Source organism: Streptopelia decaocto (genome assembly GCF_964273445.1).
Source record: "Streptopelia decaocto genome assembly, contig: HAP1_SCAFFOLD_89, whole genome shotgun sequence".
NCBI classification, from domain to species: domain Eukaryota; kingdom Metazoa; phylum Chordata; class Aves; order Columbiformes; family Columbidae; genus Streptopelia; species Streptopelia decaocto.
Genome location: NW_028117096.1, coordinates 142706 through 164435, shown reverse-complemented (window position 1 = coordinate 164435; position 21730 = coordinate 142706). Strand labels below are relative to the sequence as shown.

At 48.8% G+C, this 21730-nt stretch overlaps 1 protein-coding gene and 1 long non-coding RNA gene across 2 annotated transcripts in view; one reads left to right on the top strand and one right to left on the bottom strand.

Moving 5' to 3' along the window:
* LOC309451913 (uncharacterized protein) overlaps positions 1–21491 on the bottom strand; it is a gene marked incomplete at its 3' end in the record, with an annotated part of 263365 nt that extends 241874 nt beyond the window's left edge. The window contains exons 1-2 of the mRNA XM_082076613.1: positions 21335–21491; positions 20868–20965 (exon numbers count right to left, since the gene is read on the bottom strand). Of these exons, the coding sequence (XP_081932739.1) occupies positions 20868–20965; positions 21335–21488 (252 nt within the window). The 5' untranslated portion in view covers positions 21489–21491. The remainder of the gene's footprint in view (positions 1–20867; positions 20966–21334) is intronic.
* Positions 3887–9288, top strand: LOC309451902. The gene is made up of 3 exons (XR_014186355.1): positions 3887–4003; positions 4380–4498; positions 9150–9288. It is a non-coding gene; the product is annotated as an uncharacterized lncRNA (long non-coding RNA).
* Positions 21492–21730: the final 239 nt, after the last annotated feature.

The following is a 21730-nucleotide window of genomic DNA, read 5'->3' as shown; positions in this document are numbered from 1 at the left end:
TTGACTCCCATTGACCCCCATTGACTACCATGGAACCCCATTGATCCCCATTGAGAAATTTGTTGGTTTTGAGTCTTCCCAGAGCAAAAATTGTCAAATTTAAGGTGAAATTTGTCAGTTTTGAGGTGAAATTGTACACCAGCACTGGGTCTTCTGACTGTGGAAGCCTGTGCCCCAAAGCAGGCGAGAGCTTTCCAGTGTATTTGCTAAGGCACCTGGTCGCTGTTGCTTCCTTGGCTGTTCTCATGGCCCAATGAGGGAACATCTGGACCATGACAGGTCAAAAGCCCCGCGGGGCAGCAGGAAGGAAGCTGCTGGTCAAGGCCATCGCTGCGGCACTTCTGTCAGTGCTCACGGGCCAGAGAGGAAAAGGCAACTCATTTCTTCTTGTCATTGCAGAACGAGCTCCCTGGGGTCATGAATTACATCAGGCTGCAAGTGCTGAGCAACTGGGGCCACCCGGACTACACCTGCCTGTACCGGTTCAGGGTGCACGGTGATCCGCCCAAAGACAGGGGAGACACGGCAGTTTCATCTGTCAATAAATTCCATTAATGTTCACCCAGTCGAGTTCCCTTCTGCTTTGCCTGTGATGCTGCCTGGTCCTCCCTGAGCTCACTGGAGCTCCCCATCCTTCTCTCAACTACCAGCTTATGGGAGACTTCAGGAGTGCACAGCAAGATTGTCATTATTAGGGAAAATAAGAAAACTGAGTCACAAACCTGCAGAAAGCCTGACATGCACACACTTGCTGCGACACAGGAACATCAGCAAGGCCCTGCCTGGACACCAGAGATTAAATTAATGGACAGGTTTCCTGTGCAGGAATAAATTATGGATCGACTGAATGGAACCATCTGTTGTTACTTGTTTTCACAAGAGGCACATGCTGCTTCAGCTGCCATCTTTCAGCCTGTTGCCGATGAGAAAATGGAAGTGTGGTTTTTTGTAAGAAGGAAACCTTAATTGGAAAGTTGGTTCATGGACTTTTTTGCCTCTCTGGGCATGTATGGACTTAATAGCCCAGGAACCGTTACAGAGTGATTAGCAAAGCAATCCCAGGACACTTAAGCGATCCCATACCCACACCAGTCTGTCCTTCCTTTTGACCCCAGCTCCCCAAGGCAGGAGCAGGCAGGGCAGTCGTGCGCTCCGGCCGCACCAGGGAGGAGAGAGCAGGACCAGCGCTTGGCAGCCGGGGCTGGGAACAGCAATTTGTGCTCTGAGCTGGGGCTTAGTCCATGTGCAAGCCCAGCACGGGTCCAGATACCAAACTGAGGGTGTCGGTTCACCCCGGTGCCACACACATGGCACCTTCTTCCATCGCCTCCTCCGATGAGCTGTTTTGCAGCCCCTTCCAGCTCAGCCCAGCTCAGACACCTGCACTCTGGCTCAGGGCTGCCTGGGGCTGGTGACCCTCAGGGCAGCAGCAGGAACAGGTCTGACCCTGGTTGTGGGGCTGTCCCTGGGCTGAGCCCTCGGGCCCAGGGCTGCTGAACTGGGCCATGCTGGGGCCCAGGGTTGCTGAGGTCAACAGGTCCCCCTGTCGATTTTCTCATAGATACCCACAGGGACCAAAGAGACCATAGAGACCCACAGAGAGCCATAGAGACCCACAGGGACCATAGAGACCCATAGAGACCATAGAGATCCATAGAGACTCATAGAAGCCACAGAGAGCCATAAACACCCATAGGGACCCATAGAGACCATAGAGACCCATAGAGACCCATAGGGACCATAGAGACCCATAGAGATCCATAGAGACCATAGAGACCCATAGAGATCCGTAGAGACCCATAGAGACCATAGAGACCCACTCTGCGACTGTTGCTGTTCTCCGTGGGGCAGCGTGGTGCTCACCAGGCACAGCCAGAGCTGTTCCTGTGCCAGGAGAGGACTTTGGTGACAGTTCCCACCAGCCGTCCCGCTCTGGAAGGTCGAGGGGACACTGACTGGTTGTCACTTGCCTTGCAGGAACAGGATTGACCAGCAGGAGGGAGGCAGGACCGGAGGGTCCATGAGGTCAGAAAGCACATCAGATAGCTGGTACAGTCATGGTGATAGCAGAGGGAGAACAGAAAGAGATGCAGTGACCTGGCTGGGCCAATGCTGCTGATGTGACACCTGCCACACAAACACAGACACAGATCCATCACCACATGATGGAGAAGGCAGAAGTTAAAACACATGAAGCACTGTGGATCAGCTAGAAACCATCCAGATTACACGTGGGAAGGACGATCTACCTGGTGACAAGAACATCACCTGACAAAGGATGCAACAGGGGAGCACTGGCAAATGAAAGATTAGTTAATTTGGATTAGCAGCTGACCTAACAATATCAAAACTAAATACAAATTCTGGATGGTTCCCTATCAGCACAACAAGACATGTGCAGAAAGAACTGAACAGGAAGAATAAATAAATTGGTATAATATGTGTGAAATGTCAATGGCACAAAAATGCACCCTCCCGGTAGAAACTAAAGCTACACTATTTTTCTAAAAATGCAGTACATTTATTATAAACATTCAGCCAGGGAAAAGTTAGGGTGACCCTTCCCATTAAAAATGTTTTTATTTCATGTGGTTGTTTGATGGCGTCAGTGTGGAAAGTTTTTCTGTCCTTTTAGTCTCTGTAGACAGACAGAGGCCTCGGTGCGTCCTGAGGAGGCGGGAAAGGTGCCTGGGAGGGAGGAGAGCACGGGGAGATGGGGACAGAGGTGCAGACAGAGCAAAGAGCCGGTGCTGGCACTGAGGACACTGCTGCTGTGCAGGGGCTGCTGGGGTCACAGCCCCAGAGCAGTGACAGACATGACCGGGCCACTGGCTTGTGCTGGTCACAGTATCACACAGTATATGGTCCCTTGTGGAGCAGAAATCCCCCTGCAGCCTCTGGAGCTCCACGCAGGAGCAGGTTCGCCACCACGACGGTCCTTTCTGCACCCCTTGTTCCACCCCACGGACGTCGGGCTCAGGTCCCACATGATCCAACACGTCCTCACCAACCACCGCTCCCCTTCCCGCCCTTTGGTGTCACACACAGACAGTTGCCCGCAGTCCATGGGCCGCCCCTGTGAAACATCCATGAAATGTCACAACAGCCGTTGAGCTCCTGGAGCCTGTGGCTTTGGGCTCCGTCTGTTCCGTGGCCACTCCGGACAGCACAGGTGTCTGTTCATGGGGTCACGGGCACCAAACCCAGCTCGGGTGGGAACCGAGAGGGTCCCCTCGTGTTCAGGGCCCAAAGCGCCACCTGTAGCATCTGCCCACCCCTTTGAGTGCCCAGAGCCTCCTTCCTGGGGCCAAATCCTCATGTTTAGGGTCCCAACGTGTCTTTTATCACCCACGGCCTTTGTTCAGGGCCCACAGCTTCATTTTTAGGTGGGCTTCGTTGCCTGGCAACAACCAACCAGAAGTCTATGGGGAGTCAGTGGACCCAGGACAGCCAATCACATTTGAGGAGGCGGGGTGAGTCATGTGACTGATAGGTAACCAGCCAATCAAGCTTTGAGGTCTGCAGGAAAGGCGGTGAGAGTTGAAGGAGCTGAGGAGTGTTCAGGGCCGGGCTGTGCTGGCTGCACCAACCACATCTGGTGGGAGTGCAGTACATAGATGATTGACATGCAGACTGACCCATCACTTGATAGGAGGAGCCAATGGGAAATCCCAGACAGCCAACCAGAGGAAACAGGGCCTCAGGAAAGGCGGAAAATGTGGGGGGGAGTAACCCCTCAGGCAGCCAATCAGAGAGAGCATCACTTCAGAGCAGGGTGGGCCCCAAACCAGGGCAGAGTCACAGCCCAGGCAGCCAATCAGCTGCAGGATCAGCTCAGGGGAGGAGACTGACAGCCGTCCCGACCAATGGTGGCGCAGCCCAGGCTGAGCTTTGCCGTGGCCACCCTGGAGCTGCCCCACGGCTGAGCAGCCCCTGGCCCAGCCCTGGGGCCCTTTTTCCTCCCTCTGGGGCCCTGGGGCTGTTGTTGCTGCCTCTGGCTCAGGTGTGCGTGGGCTGCTCTGGGCTTGTTCTCCTGGGCGGGGGAGGGGGCAGGGGGCACTTGCTGGAGAGGAGCTGCTGGGGCTGGAGCTGGAGAGAGCAGGAGAAGGGGAAGCAGCTGGAGGGTGAAGTGCAGGGGATCCCCACAGCTGCTGCTCCAGCTGCACAGAGACAGCTGCCCCTCTGGGTGAGGAAGAGTCCCTGTGAGCAGCCTCAGCAGAGCAGATCACAAACGTGCACTGCAGGGTCTGTGTCAGTGAGGAAAATTACTGTACGGCCGTAGAGTGAGTGTGTGTGTGTGTGTGTGTGTGTGTGTGTGTGTGTGTGTGTCTGGGAAGCCTCGTGCGGTGAGAGCTGTTGGACACCCATGTGTTCCTTAGGTGGAGGACGGGCAAGAGACTGGAGCTACAGCAGAGGAAGGGAGGAAAGGACAGACAGACACAGACAGGAGGGTCTGAGCTCCACAATTTGCCTGGCCATGCAGAGAGCTGGAGCTCTGGTGAGTCCTGGGCCCTTGGGGTCATGTCACCTCTTCTGTGTCCCCGTCCCTCCCTGCCCGCTCCCCTTTCCTCCTGCTTCCTCTCCCTCGTTCTGCCACTCTTCCTATTTCTCGGCTGATTCTTCTTCCATCTCTGTCCACATCCCTGTCCCTATTTCCCCTCTTGCTGTTCATAGAGACATAGATGTCACAAATTCACACTCATAGTCACAGAGCCACAGCCACAGAGTCAAAGAATCACAGTCATAGAGTCACAGTCACAGATGTCACAGTCACAGTCACGGATGTCACAGAGTTACAGTCACAGCCACAGGGTCAGAGTCCCAATCACAGAGTCAGAGTCATAGAGTCACAGAGTCAAAGAGTCACACTTAGAGTCACAGAGACACAGAGTCACAGTCACAGGTTCAGAGACACAGAGTCATAGTTGTGGTCACAGAGTCAGAGTCACATATGTCACAGAGTCACAGGCACAGGTTCAGAGTCACAGAGTCACAGGGTCACAGATGACAGAGTCTCAGATGTCACAGAGTCACAGAGTCACGGTCATAGGGTCAGAGTCAGAGAGTCGTAGTTGTGGTCACAGAGTCACCGTCACAGAGTCACATATGTCACAGAGTCACAGTCACAGTCCCAGAATCACAGTGTCACAATCACAGAGACAAAGTCACAGAGTCCCAGTCACACCATCACAGTAAGAATTTCACATTGTCACATAGTAACTGAGTCACAGGGTCACAAACACAGAGCAGAATCACAGAGTCCCAGTCACATAGTCCCAGAGCCCCAGAGCCCCAGATGTCACAGAGTCACATAGTCACAGAGTCACAGGGATACAGTCAAAGAGTCACGGTTACACGGTCACACTCACAGAGTCACAGACAACACAGAGTCACAGACTTCACGGAGTCACAGAGTCACAATCATGGGGTCAGAGTCAAAGAGACATAGTTGTGGTCACAGAGTCACAGTCACAGAGTCACAGATGACACAGAGTCTCAGTCGCAGAGTCACAGATGACACAGAGTCACAGATGTCACAGAGTCACAATCATGGGGTCAGAGTCACAGTCATAGTTATGGTCACAGAGTCACATATGTCACAGAGTCACATATGTCACAGAGTCACAGAAGACACAGAATCACAGATGTCACAGAGACACAGAGTCACAATCACAGGATTAGAATCACAGAGACATAGTTGTGGTCACAGAGTCACATACGTCACAGAGTCACAGTCACAGGGTCAGCTCACAGAGTCACAGTCACAGAGTCACAGATGACACAGAGGCACAGATGTCGCAGATTCACAGTGTCACAATCACGGGGTCAGAGTCACAGAGTCATAGTTGTGGTCACAGAGTCACAGTCACAGAGTGACGTATGTCACAGAGTCTCAGTTACAGGATCAGAGTCACTGACTCACAGGGTCACAATCACCAGGGTCAGGCTCACAGAGTCATAGTTGTGGTCACAGACTCACAGTCACAGAGTCACACATGTCATAGAGTCACAATCATGGGGTTAGTGTCACAAAATCACAGTCACAGAGTGATAGTCACAGAGTCACCGATGACACAGACTTACAGATGTCACAGAGTCACAGAGTCACAATCATGGGGTCAGAGTCACAGAGTCATACTTATGGTCACAGAGTCACATATGTCACAGAGTCACATATGTCACAGAGTCACAGTCACAGGTTCAGAGTCACAGAGTCACAGAGTCACAGTCACAGAGTCAAAGACGACACAGAGTCACAGATGTCACAGAGTCACAGATGACACAGAGTCACAGAAGTCACGGAGTCACAGAGTCACAATCACGGGGTCAGAATCACAGTGTCGTAGTTGTGGTCACAGAGTCACAGTCACAGAGTCAAATATGTCACAGAGTCACAGTCACAGGGTCAGAGTCACAGAGTCATAGTTATTGTCAGAGAGTCACAGTCAGAAGTTCAAAGTCACAGAGTCACAGTCACAGAGTCACAGTCACAGGTTCAGAGTCACAGGTTCAGAGTCACAGAGTCACAGTCACAGAGTCACAGATGACACAGAGTCACAGAGTCACAATCATGGGATTAGAGTCACAGAGATATAGTTGTGGTCACAGAGTCACAGTCACAGATTCACATATGTCACATAGTCACAGTCATAGGGTCAGAGTCACAGAGCCACAGTCACAGAGCCACATATCTCACAGATTCACAGAGTAACAGTCACAGAGTCACAGAAGTCACAGAGTCACATACGTCACAGAGTCACAGTCACAGGTTCAGAGTCACAGACTCTCAGTCACAGAGTCACAGATGACACAGAGTCAAAAATGACACAGAGTCACAGATGACACAGAGTCACAGAGTCACAATCTCAATATTAGAGTCACAGAGTCATAGTTTTGGTCACAGAGTCACAGTCACAGAGTCACGTATGTCACAGAGTCACAGTCACAGGGTCCGAGTCACAGAGTCACAGTCACAGGGTCACAGATGTCACAGAGGCACAGATGTTACAGAGTCACAGAATCACAGTCACAGAGTCACAGAGTCACAGAGTCACAGAGTCACGGTCACAGATTCACAATCACAGAGTCACAGTTACAGTGTTCATAATCAGTCAGAGAGTCACAGAGTCACACTGTCACAGAGTCACATTGTCACATCATCACAGAGTCACAGTCCCAGAATCATAGTGTCACAATCACAGTCACAGAGTCACAATCAAAGAGTCAAAGTCACAGTCCCAGTGTCCCAGTCACATAGTCCCAGAGCCCTAGAGTCCCCGATGTCACAGAGTCACTGAGTCACCAAGTCACAGAGTCACAGTCAAAGAGTCACAGTCACACAGTCACAGCATCACAGATGACACAGAATCACACACGTCAGAGAGACACAGACATCACAGAGACACAGACGTCACTGAGTCACAGATGACACAGAGTCACAGCTGTCACAGGGTCACAGAGTCACAATCACGGGCTCAGAATCACAGTGTCATAGTTGTGGTCACGGAGTCACAGTCACGGAGGCACATATGTCACAGAGTCACAGTCACAGGGTCAGAGTCACAGAGTCACAGTCACAGAGTCACACATGTCACAGAGTCACATACGTCACAGAGTCACAGTCACAGGGTCAGAGTCACAGAGTCACAGTCACAGAGTCACACATGTCACAGAGTCACATATGTCACAGAGTCACAGTCTCAGGTTCAGAACCACAGAGTCACAGTCACAGCGTCACAGATGACACAGTCACAGATGTCGCAGAGTCACAGTCATGGGGTTAGAGTCACCGAGTCATAGTTGCGGTCTCAGAGTCACAGCCACGGAGTCACATATGTCACAGAGTCACAGTCACAGAGTCACATATGTCTCAGAGTCAGTCACAGGATGAGAGTCACAGAGTCATAGTCACAGATTCACAGACAACACAGAATCACGGATGTCACAGAGTCACAGAGTCACAATCACAGGGTCAGAGTCACAGAGTAACAGTCAAAGAATCACAGATGACACAGAGTCAGAGATGTCACAGAGTCACAATTACGGGATTAGAGTCACAGAGTCATAGTTGTGGTCTCAGAGTCACAGCCACGGAGTCACATATGTCACAGAGCCACAGTCACAGAGTCACAATCACAGAGTCACATATGTCACAGAGTCACAGTCACAGGTTCAGAGTCACAGAGTCACAGTCACAGAGTCGCAGATGTCACAGAGTCACAGAGTCACAATCATGGGGTCAGAGTCACAGTCATAGTTGTGGTCACAGAGTCACAGAGTCACATATGTCACAGAGTCACAGTCACGGTGTCAGAGTCACAGATTCACAGAGTCACGGTCAGAGAGTCAAAGTCACAGTGTCACTGTCACAGTAAAGCGTCACAGTTACAGAGTCACAATCACAGAGTCACAGTCACAGTGTACATAATCAGAGTCAGAGAGTCACAGAGTCACAGAGTCACAGTGTCACAGAGTCACAGTGTCACAGAGTCACAGACCTAGAATCACAGTGTCACAATCACAGAGTCACAGAGTCACAATCAAAGAGTCAAAGTCACAGTTCCAGAGTCCCAGTCACATAGTCCCAGACCCCCAGAGTCCCAGATGTCACAGTGTCACTGAGTCTCAAAATCACAGAATCACAGTCACAGAGACACAGGGACACACTGAGTCACAGTTATGGTCACAGAGTCACAGTCACAGAGTCACATCTGTCATGGTCAGAGAGTCAAAGTCACAGGGTCACAGTCACATTAAATAGTCACAATCACAGAGTCACAGTCACAGTGTACATAATCAGAGTGTCAGAGTGACAGACGTCACAGAGTCATGTTCACAGGGTGTCCTGGTTTTGTTAAAAACAAGTTTCTCTTTTAGTTAATTTGCCTTTCATCTAAAGCCTTCCTCTTAACTACATTTTCCTGGAGAACCAGACACATGTTTTGGTAAAGCTGGCAATGGAATGCAAACTTATTGATAAGCATGGATGGACATCTCGTGAGAAGCGACGAGAAACCAGTGACCAAGAAAATGACCAACTGTGTATAACATTCCATTCACGTGAATACTTCATATAGAAGTGGGAAATCACAAGGATCTTGGCCCTTTTTTCCCTTTTCCTTTTCCCTTTTCCTCATGGCTGACATTAGCAGAGGACCTTGCTACTCATCCCTGCGAACTGAGGCCTAGTGAGAGACTGAATCCAGCTCCGGTTGGCTGCAGAGTCTAATCCAGGACTTTGGGTGCCGGCTCTGCAGTTGCTGAGACTTTCAAGATTGGTTTTGTATATTTTGTATTATTTTCTCTATTCTTATTAGTAGCATTAGTAAAACATCTTTAATTTTTCCAAATCTCTTCTCTTTGTCCTTCTTTTCCTCCCAAACACCTGTCTTTAGTAGGAAGGGGGGAGAGGGAGGGGCAAAAAGGGGAAGTGGGAGGGAGAGGAGGTTAACAATACAATATTTCTCCATTTCTGCTCTGGTTTTCAGTGTATTGCACCAAAACACCCACCTGATGACATCATTTCAACAGCAAAAGCAGCAATTTGCAGAATTCAGCTTCTTTGAGGAACTGAGAAATTGCTGAGCTGACACCAAGTCCTGCAGTGTCCCTGTCACCTGCAGAGTCACCGCATCCTCGCCACGGTAGCGGGCATTGTGACAAAGGTTCTATGTCAGCCGAGCGCCCCCTAGGGGAGGGGGAGCCTGTCAGTCCTGGGCCTATCACTGCCTGCTGTCACAGTATCACAGTATGTTTGGGATTGGAAGGGACTTCAAAAGATCATCTAGTCCAATCCCCCTGCTGGAGCAGGAATGTCGAGGGTTAAGATTGTGGGGTGACAATAAAACCCTGGCAGATGTATTGTTAACTCCCTGATTCAATTCTTTCTGGCGTACCGTGTCGCCAAAGGACTTGCTTTTCAAGGCCCAAGATAGTATTTCGGGCTGTAGCATGAGGTACGGCATATGTTTCCAACCATCCAGTGGTTGCTTCCACCATTGTAAGTACATAACGCTTACCTTGACGTGTTTGTGGAAGTGTAATATAATCAATCTGCCAAGCTTCTCCATACTTATACTTTAACCATCGCCCCCATACCATACAGGCTTTAACCGTTTCGCTTGTTTGATTTCGGCGTAAGTTTCACATTCATGAATAACCTGTGAAATAGTGTCCATAGTTAAATCCACCCCACGATCGCGAGCCCATTTATATGTTGCATCTCTACCTTGATGCCCTGAAGCATCATGGGCCCACTGAGCTAGGAAAAGTTCACCTTTATGTTGCCAGTCCAAGTCCACCTCAGCTACTTTAATCTTAGCAGCTTGATCCGCTTGTTGGTTGTTTAGATGTTCCTCGGTGGCTCGACTTTTAGGCACATGAGCATCTACATGCCGAACTTTCACAGGCAGGCTCTCTAGCCGAGCAGCAATGTCTTGCCACAGTGTGGCAGCCCAAATGGGTTTACCTCTGCGCTGCCAGTTGCTTTTCTTCCATTGCTGTAGCCACCCCCACAAGGCATTTGCTACCATCCATGAGTCAGTATAGAGATAAAGTATTGGCCACTTCTCTCGTTCAGCAATGTCCAAAGCCAGCTGGATGGCTTTCACTTCTGCAAATGGACTCGATTCACCTTGTCCTTCAGTGGCTTCTGTAACTTGTGTGGGACTCCACACAGCAGCTTTCCACCTTCGATGTTTTCCTACAAGACGACAGGATCCATCTGTGAACAGTGCATACTGCTTATCAGTCTCTGAAAGAGTATTATACGGTGGTGCTTCTTCAGCACGTTTTACTTCCTCATCTGGAGACATCCCAAAGTCTTTGCTTTCTGGCCAGTCTGTAATCACTTCTAAGATCCCTGGGCGATTGGGATTTCCAATTCGAGCTCGTTGCGTGATCAATGCAATCCATTTACTCCACGTAACTTCGGTTGCATGATGTGGAGAGGGAACTGTCCCTTTGAACATCCAGCTCAGCACCGGCAGTCGAGGTGCCAGGAGGAGCTGTGCTTCAGTACCGATCACTTCTGAAGCAGCTCGAACTCCTTCGTATGCTGCTAGTATCTCTTTTTCAGTTGGAGTATAGTTGGCCTCAGATCCTTTGTATCCTCGACTCCAAAAACCTAAGGGTCGACCTCGGGTTTCTCCTGGTGCTTTCTGCCAGAGGCTCCAGGTAAGTCCATTATCTCCGGCTGCGCTGTAGAGCACATTTTTAACATCTAGTCCAGTCCGAACTGGTCCAAGGGCCACCGCATGAGTTATCTCACGCTTCATTTGTTCAAAGGCTTGTCGTTGTTCAGGGCCCCACTCAAACTGGTTCTTTTTACGAGTCACTCGATAGAGAGGGCTCACAATCTGGCTGTAGTCAGGGATATGCATCCTCCAAAAACCTACAACGCCCAAGAAAGTCTGTGTCTCCTTTTTATTAGTAGGTGGAGACATTGCAGCAATTTTGTTGATCACATCCATTGGGATCTGACGACGGCCATCTTGCCATTTTATTCCTAAAAACTGGATCTCTCGTGCAGGTCCCTTGACCTTGCTTCGTTTTATGGCAAAACCAGCATCCAAAAGAATCTGAATTATTCTCTCACCTTTCTCGAAGACTTCTTTCGCTGTGTCGCCCCATACAATGATGTCATCAATATATTGCAGGTGTTCTGGCGCTTTACCTTGCTCCAGCGTGGTCTGGATCAGTCCATGGCAGATGGTAGGACTGTGTTTCCACCCCTGGGGCAAGCGATTCCACGTGTACTGGATGCCTCTCCAGGTGAAAGCAAACTGCGGCCTGCACTCTGCTGCTACAGGAATAGAGAAAAATGCATTAGCAATGTCAATTGTAGCATACCACTTAGCTGCCTTTGACTCCAGTTCAAATTGCAGTTCTAGCACGTCAGGCACAGCAGCACTCAGTGGTGGCGTAACTTCATTCAGGCCACGATAATCTACAGTTAGTCTCCACTCATCACTAGACTTACGCACTGGCCAGATTGGGCTGTTAAAGGGTGAGCGAGTCTTACTGATCACACCCTGGCTTTCCAATTGACGGATCAACTTCTGGATAGGAATCAAAGAGTCTCGGTTGGTGCGATATTGCCGGCGATGCACCGTCGTGGTAGCAATTGGCACCTGCTGATCATCAACCATCAGCAGTCCTACAACAGAAGGGTCATCTGAAAGACCAGGCAAATCAGACAGCTGTTCAATTCTCTCAGTGTCCACAGCTGCTATACCAAATGCCCACCTATACCCTTTTGGGTCCTTAAAATACCCTCTCTTGAGGTAGTCTGTGCCAAGGATGCACGGAACATCTGGACCAGTCACAACGGGATGCTTTTGCCAGTTTTTTCCAGTTAGGCTCATTTCAGCCTCTACAACAGTCAGTTCCTGGGATCCCCCAGTCACTCCAACAATATTGATGGATTGCGTTCCTTTATAATTAGAAGAAATTATCGTGCACTGAGCACCAGTGTCCACTAAAGCTTTGTACTCCTGGGGGTGTGTTGTACCAGGCCATCGTATTTGTACAGTCCAATAAACTCTGTTATCCCTTTCCTCCACCTGGTTGGAGGCAGGGCACCTCTAATTTCTGTTTTGCACAGTCTCTGGGTGTGAATTAGAGGTTCCTTCAAGAACATCAGAATCTTTTGTGCTCCTTTTGTTAACTGAAGCAACCACCTTCCTAGGAGTTTTTTCTTTGATCTCACGTACTCGTTCCTGAAGTTCTGAGGTAGGTCTTCCATGACACTTATTCATGTTTTCTCCCTGCTCATGTAGGAAGAACCACAGTGAACCTCTTTTTGTGGGCTGCCTCTGTCCTCTCTCTCGAGATTGGAAATGCCTTTTCCTAACAGCTGAAACATAGGTTTGTGCAGGTCGTGAATGGTATGTGTCTTCTCTGAGTTCTTTGATTTCTTGCAATAGCTTTTCAAACCGGTCATCAGATTTTTCACACAGTTTCTCCACAGCAGAGACACAAGCCCGTAGAGAACCAGCAAGGCTGTCCTCAAAGTTCCGGAGCTGCTCAATCACTTCAGTAATATCTTGTGCACCTCCAGCTGACCAGACCATTCCTGCCAATGACTGAGCATATGCAGGTGGTGCGCTTTGTACAAATCTGGGCCACAGAGGTCATGTACAATTCATTCTATCTGGGTCTGTCCCCTCTTGGCTGTTTGGTCCAAAATAAATGATCTCTCGCACAGCTAATTCTCTCAGGAACTGAATACCTTTCTCCATAGTATTCCATTTCCCTAACTTGGATATACAATCTTCCTTGTAGGGAAATCTTACTTTCATAGCTGCCAAGAGTCGGGGCCAGAGGGTAGTGGTGTTAGACTCTCTTGAAATTGCCCTATCAATGGTGGAATCTCTTGACAGAGATCCCAGCTGCCTGGCTTCACCACCTTCCAATTCAATTGTTCCTGCCCCATTGTCCCAGCATCGGAGCAGCCAGGTTAAAATATTCTCGCCTTCACGACGACTAAAGTCTTTTCGCAGATCTCTCAGCTCACCTGGAGAAAAGGACCAAGTGGTGGTCACTTCATCTCCTCCCTGTCCTGATGATGATGCCCCTTGGGTTGATGTTGGCCCTGTGCCATCATCTGCTGCACGGGTAGTCTTTCTAGTGACTTTCTTACAACCGGCAACTGATGCTGATATGGGTTCAGCATCATTTGATTCATTTCCAGAGTCTGAATGACTGTCACAGTGATTGCTGTGGTTACAGCAGCAAGAGTGACCAGTGTGTGAAGAAGAGGGGGCTGCCTTTGAGGCTGGAGAAGTAATGTTATCTGCAGCGACCTTGGCAGAGGAACTCTGCGGAGGAGCTGTAGCTTCAGCCTGCAAAGCCGCCGTTGGGGGGGCAGTGGCTGCAGTGGCAGCTTTCGCTGTTTTGCTCTTTCTCAAGCAGCCAGGAGCGCTTTTTGCTAAAGCTTCCGAAGACGCACCGCAAATCTCAGGACAAAAAAGAGACGCAAACTGTCGGGGGTCAAGACCCCGGCCTGGGTTCGGGCCTACGGCGACGAGGAAGAAATGCGGCCATCCGGTGCGGATGATAAGCATACTTCAGTTTATTGATACAGAGCACAGGCTTTTATAACGGTTCTATTAATTATGCCTACTCGTCAAACACCGATTTGATAGCATACGTAATGAGCCCATCCCAACATACATAATGAGTCCATCCCCTTCTGTGGCTTCTCTGGTATGTGAATTCCCTCGTTATCTCGGAGCTGCCTCCTGAGACTTGTTTATCCAGGCCTCTCTCAGGCAATACCTTCTCACTTACCCTTGCTCAGCTCATGCTAACTGAGGCCTACTCATGCTAACTAGAAGAGATCCTCTTTGTAGAGAGGGTCTCATGCCCTTTATCTCTTGGCCATTCTCCAACAGCAAACCTTCTGTTGAACCCCATTTCTCTTAACATTAACAGAAACTGACACACATTCAGCAAACCAGATAACACCATCACAGTTCTATCAAAACTCCAAGGATATTCAAAGCTCTCTAAAACATTTGCGAACTGTCCTAGCGAAAAAACAAAAGTATTGTTAGTCAGCCTTTCTAAAGATTCGCTCGACCAATTAGCAAACACAGAGCCATACTGCTCTTTAATCTCTCCTGGAGGCTTTTCAAGGTAAAGCAGAAGCGAGTAGAAATTCATTAGCGGCTGCAGTACAATGAAATAAACCAGTGACAAACCACACAGTATCATCATGACCATTGTCAAGTTCCTTGTTGTTATATAATGAACACTTCGATTTAAAAAGAAGGCCCAACACAGATATGGAATCAATGAGCACAATGTAGAAAAGAACTGATACAACTTATGCCATAACGTCTTTAAATCAGTGTAATTCACTTTGCCTTAATACCACTAAATAATACACAAAGCAAACAGACACGCGAGTATCACAACTCTATGAGTTGGCACCGTGCCAAGAAAATTGAAAGGTACATCAGAGCAGTAGAGAAGCCAAAAATCTTCAACTTTACCCCTTTCTCGAGCCCCACGTTGGGCGCCAATTATCTGTCGAGGGTTAAGATTGCGGGGTGACAATAAAACCCTGGCAGATGTATTGTTAACCCCCTCTCCCCCCACACTTCCCCCGTTTTGCCCCTCCCTCTCCCCCCTTCCCACTCAGGACAGGCGATCGGGAGGGAAAGAAGAACAGAGAGAAGAGAGTTGGAAAAATGAAAGATGTTTTACTAATGCTACTAATAAGAATAGAGAAAATAATACAAAATATACAAAACCAATCTTGAAAGTCTCAGCAACTACAGAGCCGGCAACCAAAGTCCTGGATTAGACTCTGCAGCCAACCGGAGCTGGATTCAGTCTCTCACTAGGCCTCAGTTCGCAGGGACGACTAGCAAGGTCCACTCCTAATGTCGGCCATAAGCAGAAGGGAAAAAGCAAAGGCAGAAGGCAAAAGGGACGAGATCCTCGTGATCTCCCACTTTTATATGAAGTATTCATGTGAATGGAATGTTATACACAGTTGGTCAGTTTCTTGGTCACCAGTTTCTCGTCACCCGTCTCGCGAGATGTCCATCCATGCTTATCAATAAGTTTGCATTCCATTGCTAGGTTTAGCAAAACATGTGTCTGGTTCTCCAGGAAAATGCAGTTAATAAGAAGGCTTTAGCTGACAGGCAAAATTCACTGAAAGAGAAACTTGTTTTTAACAAAACCAAGACACCTCTCTTCTTTCCTTTTCTCTCACTCTCCTGCTTCCTGCCTCTTTTCTTTCAAATCCTCCATTTCAGTCCTGCAGCCCAACACTACTTTTTATTCTTCCTTCCCTTTCTGCTGCTCCCTTCGCTTTCTCCCTCTGTCCCATATCTTTCTTCCCAACTTGTCTCTTGGAGACTTTGGGCCACTTTGGCCCCAGGTCTGGGCATGGTTTGGCCAGTTTTCAGAGGCTTTGCTGGTGACAGCAGGGACAGCAGGCAGTGACAGGCCCGGGGCTGACAGGCTCCCCCTCCCCTAGGGGGCGCTCGGCTGCCACACCCAGCTGACATAGAACCATTGTCACAATGCCCGCTACCGTGGCGAGGATGCGGTGACTCTGCAGGTGACAGGGACACTGCAGGACTTGGTGTCAGCTCAGCAATTTCTCAGTTCCCCAAAGAAGCTGAATTCTGCGAAGTGCTGCCTTTGCTGTTGAAATGATGTCATCAGGTGGGTGTTTTGGTGTAATACACTGAAAAACAGAGCAGAAATGGTGAAATATTCCCATGATATGCATGATCCCTGCACCAAACCACCATGACTCAGCCTAAGGAGAACTGCAGCTTATTTTTTTGTACTGCCAGCAGATTGTGGAAGTACAGTATAAAAACCATCTTTATGGAGAGATCTTTGCATTTTAGGCTTAGTCTAAGTGTCTCAAGTAGCTGGGGGTTTTGTTTGGGCCTAATCCATAAGGTCTGATGGCTTTCCTCCTCCTCTGAAGGTGGATGTGGTAGAAAATATAAAGCAAATAAACGTCCTGCAGCCTAGCCTTTCCTTGCCTTGCCTTGCAGCCCTTATGCTTGGCAAAAGGAGAGGATTAAAAGCTTTTGCTAGTTAAAGTAATCAGTGAAATGTCATTGCAAGTGTGGGTCTTACGGTGAGAGATGTCTGGATTTCTTTTTGTAACAGCACAAATCTTTTTAGCCTGTTCCCAGGAACTGATGGAATAGGAAAGGAGTCCAAAGGAGCGTACGTATTCATTTTCCAAGTAACTGCTTTATATGTCTGTAATGGAGAAGAAGATTGTCTAGAAGAAGCCAGAGGAGTTCCATTCCACATCTCTGTCATTGGGTGGATTGGATGACTTCAGGGTTTGCAGTGACAGGAGTTTCCTGTGTGATTTACAGCTCAAATATGGTCAGAGAAACTGTCCTCATTTCATTTTTCATTTCTCTCACATGGATACCCAGAGAGATTTTAACCTGGACTGCAGACTGGTGACTTCCACTAGTCTTTTGCTGACATGGTTAACTTAGGAATTAAAACATCAGACTTGTTTGTAAAGAAATTTTCAATTGGTGAAGGACATTTAGAGGAGGAATGATGCTAATGAACATATGTGGAATAATGTGAAATGACTCTTCAAAAAATAATAAAGGGAAAGCTTGTGGGGAAAAAAAAAAAAAAAAAAAAAAGAATCAGGGCAGCTGATGTTTTCTATCCCCCAAATCCCTTGGGCAGGAGTCTGAAGAGCTCTCTATTAGTCATGGTGCCAGGATCTGTCATGTTTCTAGAAACTGAGTTTAGAAGCTTTTAGAGGTGATTTGATCAACATGTGGTCACTGTTCCTCGTCAGAGCTCGAAGTATGTGCAAGATTTTGCAGGGACATCTGGCTGGAAGTGTTGATTAAACAGTATGGAGGATTAAATAGTACATAGGATTAAATAGTATATACGACTGCAGTACAAGTGCTTTGCATCATCTACAAATTGCCAAATAAGTAGTAAAGTTAAATAGACTAGACTAGCATTTTAAAATCAGGAGTGACTGTCTGCAGGCTAAATCATGTTTTCTTGCTATTTGATACTGCACTATATCCCTTGGGACTTGCTGTCTGGAAGAGAAAAAAAAACCCTAGCCAAACCAAATCTGAGAGGAAAAAAATCTGGGGGGAGTGCCTGCTTTGAAATAATGTAATTATTTTTTCTGTGTTGTGTTTTTTCAAGGTCCAGGTCTCCCTGTAGTGCTTTGTCTTACCCTAGAAGTTCATATACCCACTGCAAGTCACAATCAGGTTCTTTGTGCCCTGTCAGGCTCTGTGAAACTCTGTCAGGCTCTGTTGGGCTCTATTGGGCCCTGTCAGACTCTGTCAAGCTCTGTTGGGCTTTTTCATGTCCTCTGGGACTCTATTGGGGTCTTCCAGGTGCTTTCAGGCTTTGTTGGGTGCTTTCAGGATTGGTTGGGCTCTGTCAGGCCCTGTCGGGCCCTGTCGGGCTTTGTTGGGCCCTGCTGGGGTCTGTCAGGCTTTGTCAGGCCTTGTTGAGCTCTCTTGAGCTCTATCAGGCACTGTTGAGCCCTGTCAGGCTCTGTCCGTTTTTTTTCAAGCTCTGTCAGGCTCCATGAGGCTTTGTGGAGCTTTATGAAGCTTTGTTAGGCCCTGTTGTGCTTTGTCAGGCTCTCTTGGTCTTTATTGGGCTTTGTCGGGCTCTGTCCAGCCCTGTCAGACTTTGCCTGGCTGTCAGGCTCTGATGGTCTCTTTGGGGCTTTGTTGGGCTTTGTTGGGCTCTGCTGGGATTTGTCCAGCCCTGTTGGGCTCTGTTGGCCTCTGTCAGCCTCTGTAAGGCTCTGTTGGTCTTGTTTGAGCTTTGTTGGTCTCTACTGGGCTTTGTTGGTCTCTGCTAGGCTTTGTTTGGCTCTGTTCGGCTTTTGGGGGCTCTGTCAGGCTTTAAGGGGCTTTGTCGGGCTTTATTGGGATTTGTCAGGCTTGGTCAAGCCCTGTCGAGCTCTGTCAGACTTTTTTGGGGCTCTGTAAGGCTCTATAGGTCTTTGTCAGGCTTTATTGGGCTCTGTTGGGTTTTGTCAGGCTCTGTCGGGCTTTGTTGGTCTTTGTCGGGCTCTGTCTGTCTCTGTCGGGCTCTGTCACGCTCTGTCAGTCTCTTTCAAGGTTTGTTGGGCTGTGTTGAGCTTTGCCGAAAGAGACCAAAAGAGATTGACAGGGCCTGACAAAGACCGACAAAGCCCAATAAAGCCCGACAAAGACCTGTAGAGCCCGACAGAGCCCAGAAAAATCTGACAAAGCCCAACAGAGCCTGACAGAGCCCGACAAAGTCTGATAGAGCCAGACAGAGCCTGACAAAGCCCAACAGCGACTGACAGGGCCCAACAAAGACCAACAAAGACCAACAGAGCCTGACAAAGCCTGACAAAGCCAGACAAAGTCTGACAAGGATGGACAGAGCCTGACAAAACCCCATAGCACCTGACAGGGCCCAAAAATGACCAAGAGGATTCAACAGAGCCTGACAGGGCTCGACAGAGCCCAATAGAGCCTGAGAGAGCCTGACAAAGCCTGGCAGGGCCTGTACAAAGCCTCAAATCTGGACAGGGCCCAACAAAGCCGACAGAGCCTGACATAGCTTGACAAGGCTTGACAGATCCTGACTAAGCCCAACAGGGCCTGAAAGAGCCGGTCAGTGCTCGACAGAGCCTGATAGAGCCCAACAAAGACCGAGAGAGCCTGACAAGGCTTGACAGAGCCCAGCAGGGCCCGACAGAGCCCGACAGGTCCTTTCAAAGCCTGACAGAGTCCAACAGAGACCAACAGAGCCCAACACGACCTGACAGAGCATGAAAAAGCCTGAAAGAGCCTGACAGGGTCTGACAGAGTCAAATAGGGGCTGGAGATCTTTTGCCAGTTCCTCAGCGATGGGGCTGGCCTCATCTCGCTTCATGTCCTTTAAGAACACCTTGACCATGAGTGGTGATCACCACGCAACCTTGACCTAGAACGATAGTTATGACTCTTCCCTTTGCGTCTTCTTGGAGATGGCAGCAATGGAGAGTAGGAATGGGAACAGGAACGACTCCGTGATCGAGAGCTGGAGCGAGTGCAGGAAGAACCTGATCGTGACTTGCAGTGGGTATACGAACTTCTAGGGTAAGACAAAGCACTACAGGAGACTTGGACCTTAAGAAAGCACAACACAGAAAAATAATTACATTATTTCAAAGCTGTCACTCTCCCCAGTTTTTTTCCTCTCAGATTTGGCTTGTTTGTTTTTTTTTTCCTTTTCTCTTCCAGAAAGTATTAAAGTATTTGACAAGAATTTATACCTTATATTCTATTGTAATACCTTAATAAGGTGTGCCAGAGAAAGAGATCCAGGAGAGTCATTGATCTGTTCACAAAAAATTAGACACATGTTCAATTGTACATTCAAGACAGAGCGTAGTAACAGCGGGACAGCGGGACAGCAGCACAACAAATCTGTAACAAATTCCAATGTTGTTGTCTTACTGTTCCACAATTATGGACGAGCTTTCCAGTGATTTATTCCTATCAGACTAACTTCTGCTTTGAAATACATACAGAAACATGGAAAAAAGCCAAATAAACTGTATTTATGAAGACTGATTTTGTGTGGATACACATGCTAGTAAAAAAAAAAAAAAAAAAAAAAAAAAACAAAACAAAAAAAGAGAGAGAGAAAAATAACTGTTTTCAAGAAATAAAAACTCATCTGTTTTAGTTGCAATACAATAAATGCAATTTACGTTAAAATAAAGACAAAATATAAAAACCAAGTGAGCGACACATAGTATTCGACAAAAGCGGCAAATCCAGATCCAGATCCAGACCAGTCAAGTGTTTCCTTGTGTTTCTCATTTATACAATATTTTAGTAGCAGAATAAGTGTTTGCAAACCTGAAGAAAAACACCACACCTTTCCCAAATGTAAATTCATAGTTGTGTAGCAACGATATTTAAATTCACAGCAATCTATTAAAGACATTTTTTTACTCAGAGGGGCCCCAACAAAATCACTGCAATTACACAGTTTTAGGAACAAATCCCCAAGTACTTAAGGGCACAACAAGGAAGCACGGAGCTGCACAGAGCTGTCCTCACAACAACGGCGTGACTCACTTTTTACCTTGTTGAGTCCAATATTTTAACCATTTACTGCAAAAAATCTTTGTAAGGAACAGAAGCCATGGGAAGGGACCCAGGAGCCCCTGACGTGTCCTGCCCCAGAAACCTCCCAGGCTTCCCCCGCTCCTCCGCACACTCAGCAGTTTGGGGTCCCGGGGTGGGCTGACACCCACCACCTCTCCTCTGGGATCACATGGAGCCACCAAAGGCCACTCCAGCCCCTGCGCGGGCCCTGGCCGAGCTGACACTCACCCTGCAGATGGTGCGCAGGGTCTGGCCGCTCCCCGCCCGGCTCAGCGTCCTGCGCAGGGCCAGCAGCGTCGCTCCCGCGAAGGGGACACAGCGCAGGGCTGCAGAGAAGGGACAGAGGGACCCAGAGGGTCAGTGGCACACAGGGGACACCAGGGTCCATCTCTGGCAAGGCTGGAGCTGCTGGGATGTGTGGGATGTGTCTGAGGGTGTGGGGAGGGTGCAGGGAAGCCCTGTGGGGAAAGAGGTGGGACAGAGACCCTGTGGGTTTGTCTCCAGTGGGTTCCTACAGTCCAAGCACCAGGAATGGGCTGGTGAGGCAGAGCTGCTGGCCAGTCCTGGCACCAAGCGAGGAGGCGCGGCAACTCCAGAGTCCCCCCGAGTTCAAGACAGGGCATTTAGGAAGGGGGGATCCCTTCTCCTTATTATCACAGACCCCTGCCAAAACCAGGAGGCTGCATGTGCCGTACCATAGCTGCCAGCCATCTTGCCCAAGGTGATGAGCACAGCCTCATCAGGGACCTTCCCCACCACCTTCAGGTGGCTCTGGAGCTCAGCCATGATGAAGTGGGAGCGGGCCAAAGCCACCAAGAAGTCACTGGCGGCCATCTTCACATCATCCATCACACCCTGAAAAAGCGCCGCATAGAATTACAGAATCATCTTAGTTGAGAAAGCCCCGATCATTGAGTCCAACTGTTAACTCAACCCTGGCACTAACCCATGTCCTGAGAACCTCATGTCCGTCTGTCCAGTCCTCCAGGGATGGTGACTCCAGCACTGCCCTGGGCAGCCTGTTCCAATGCCCCACAGCCCTTTGGGGAAGAAATTGTTCCCCACATCCAACCTCAACCTCCCCTGGTGCA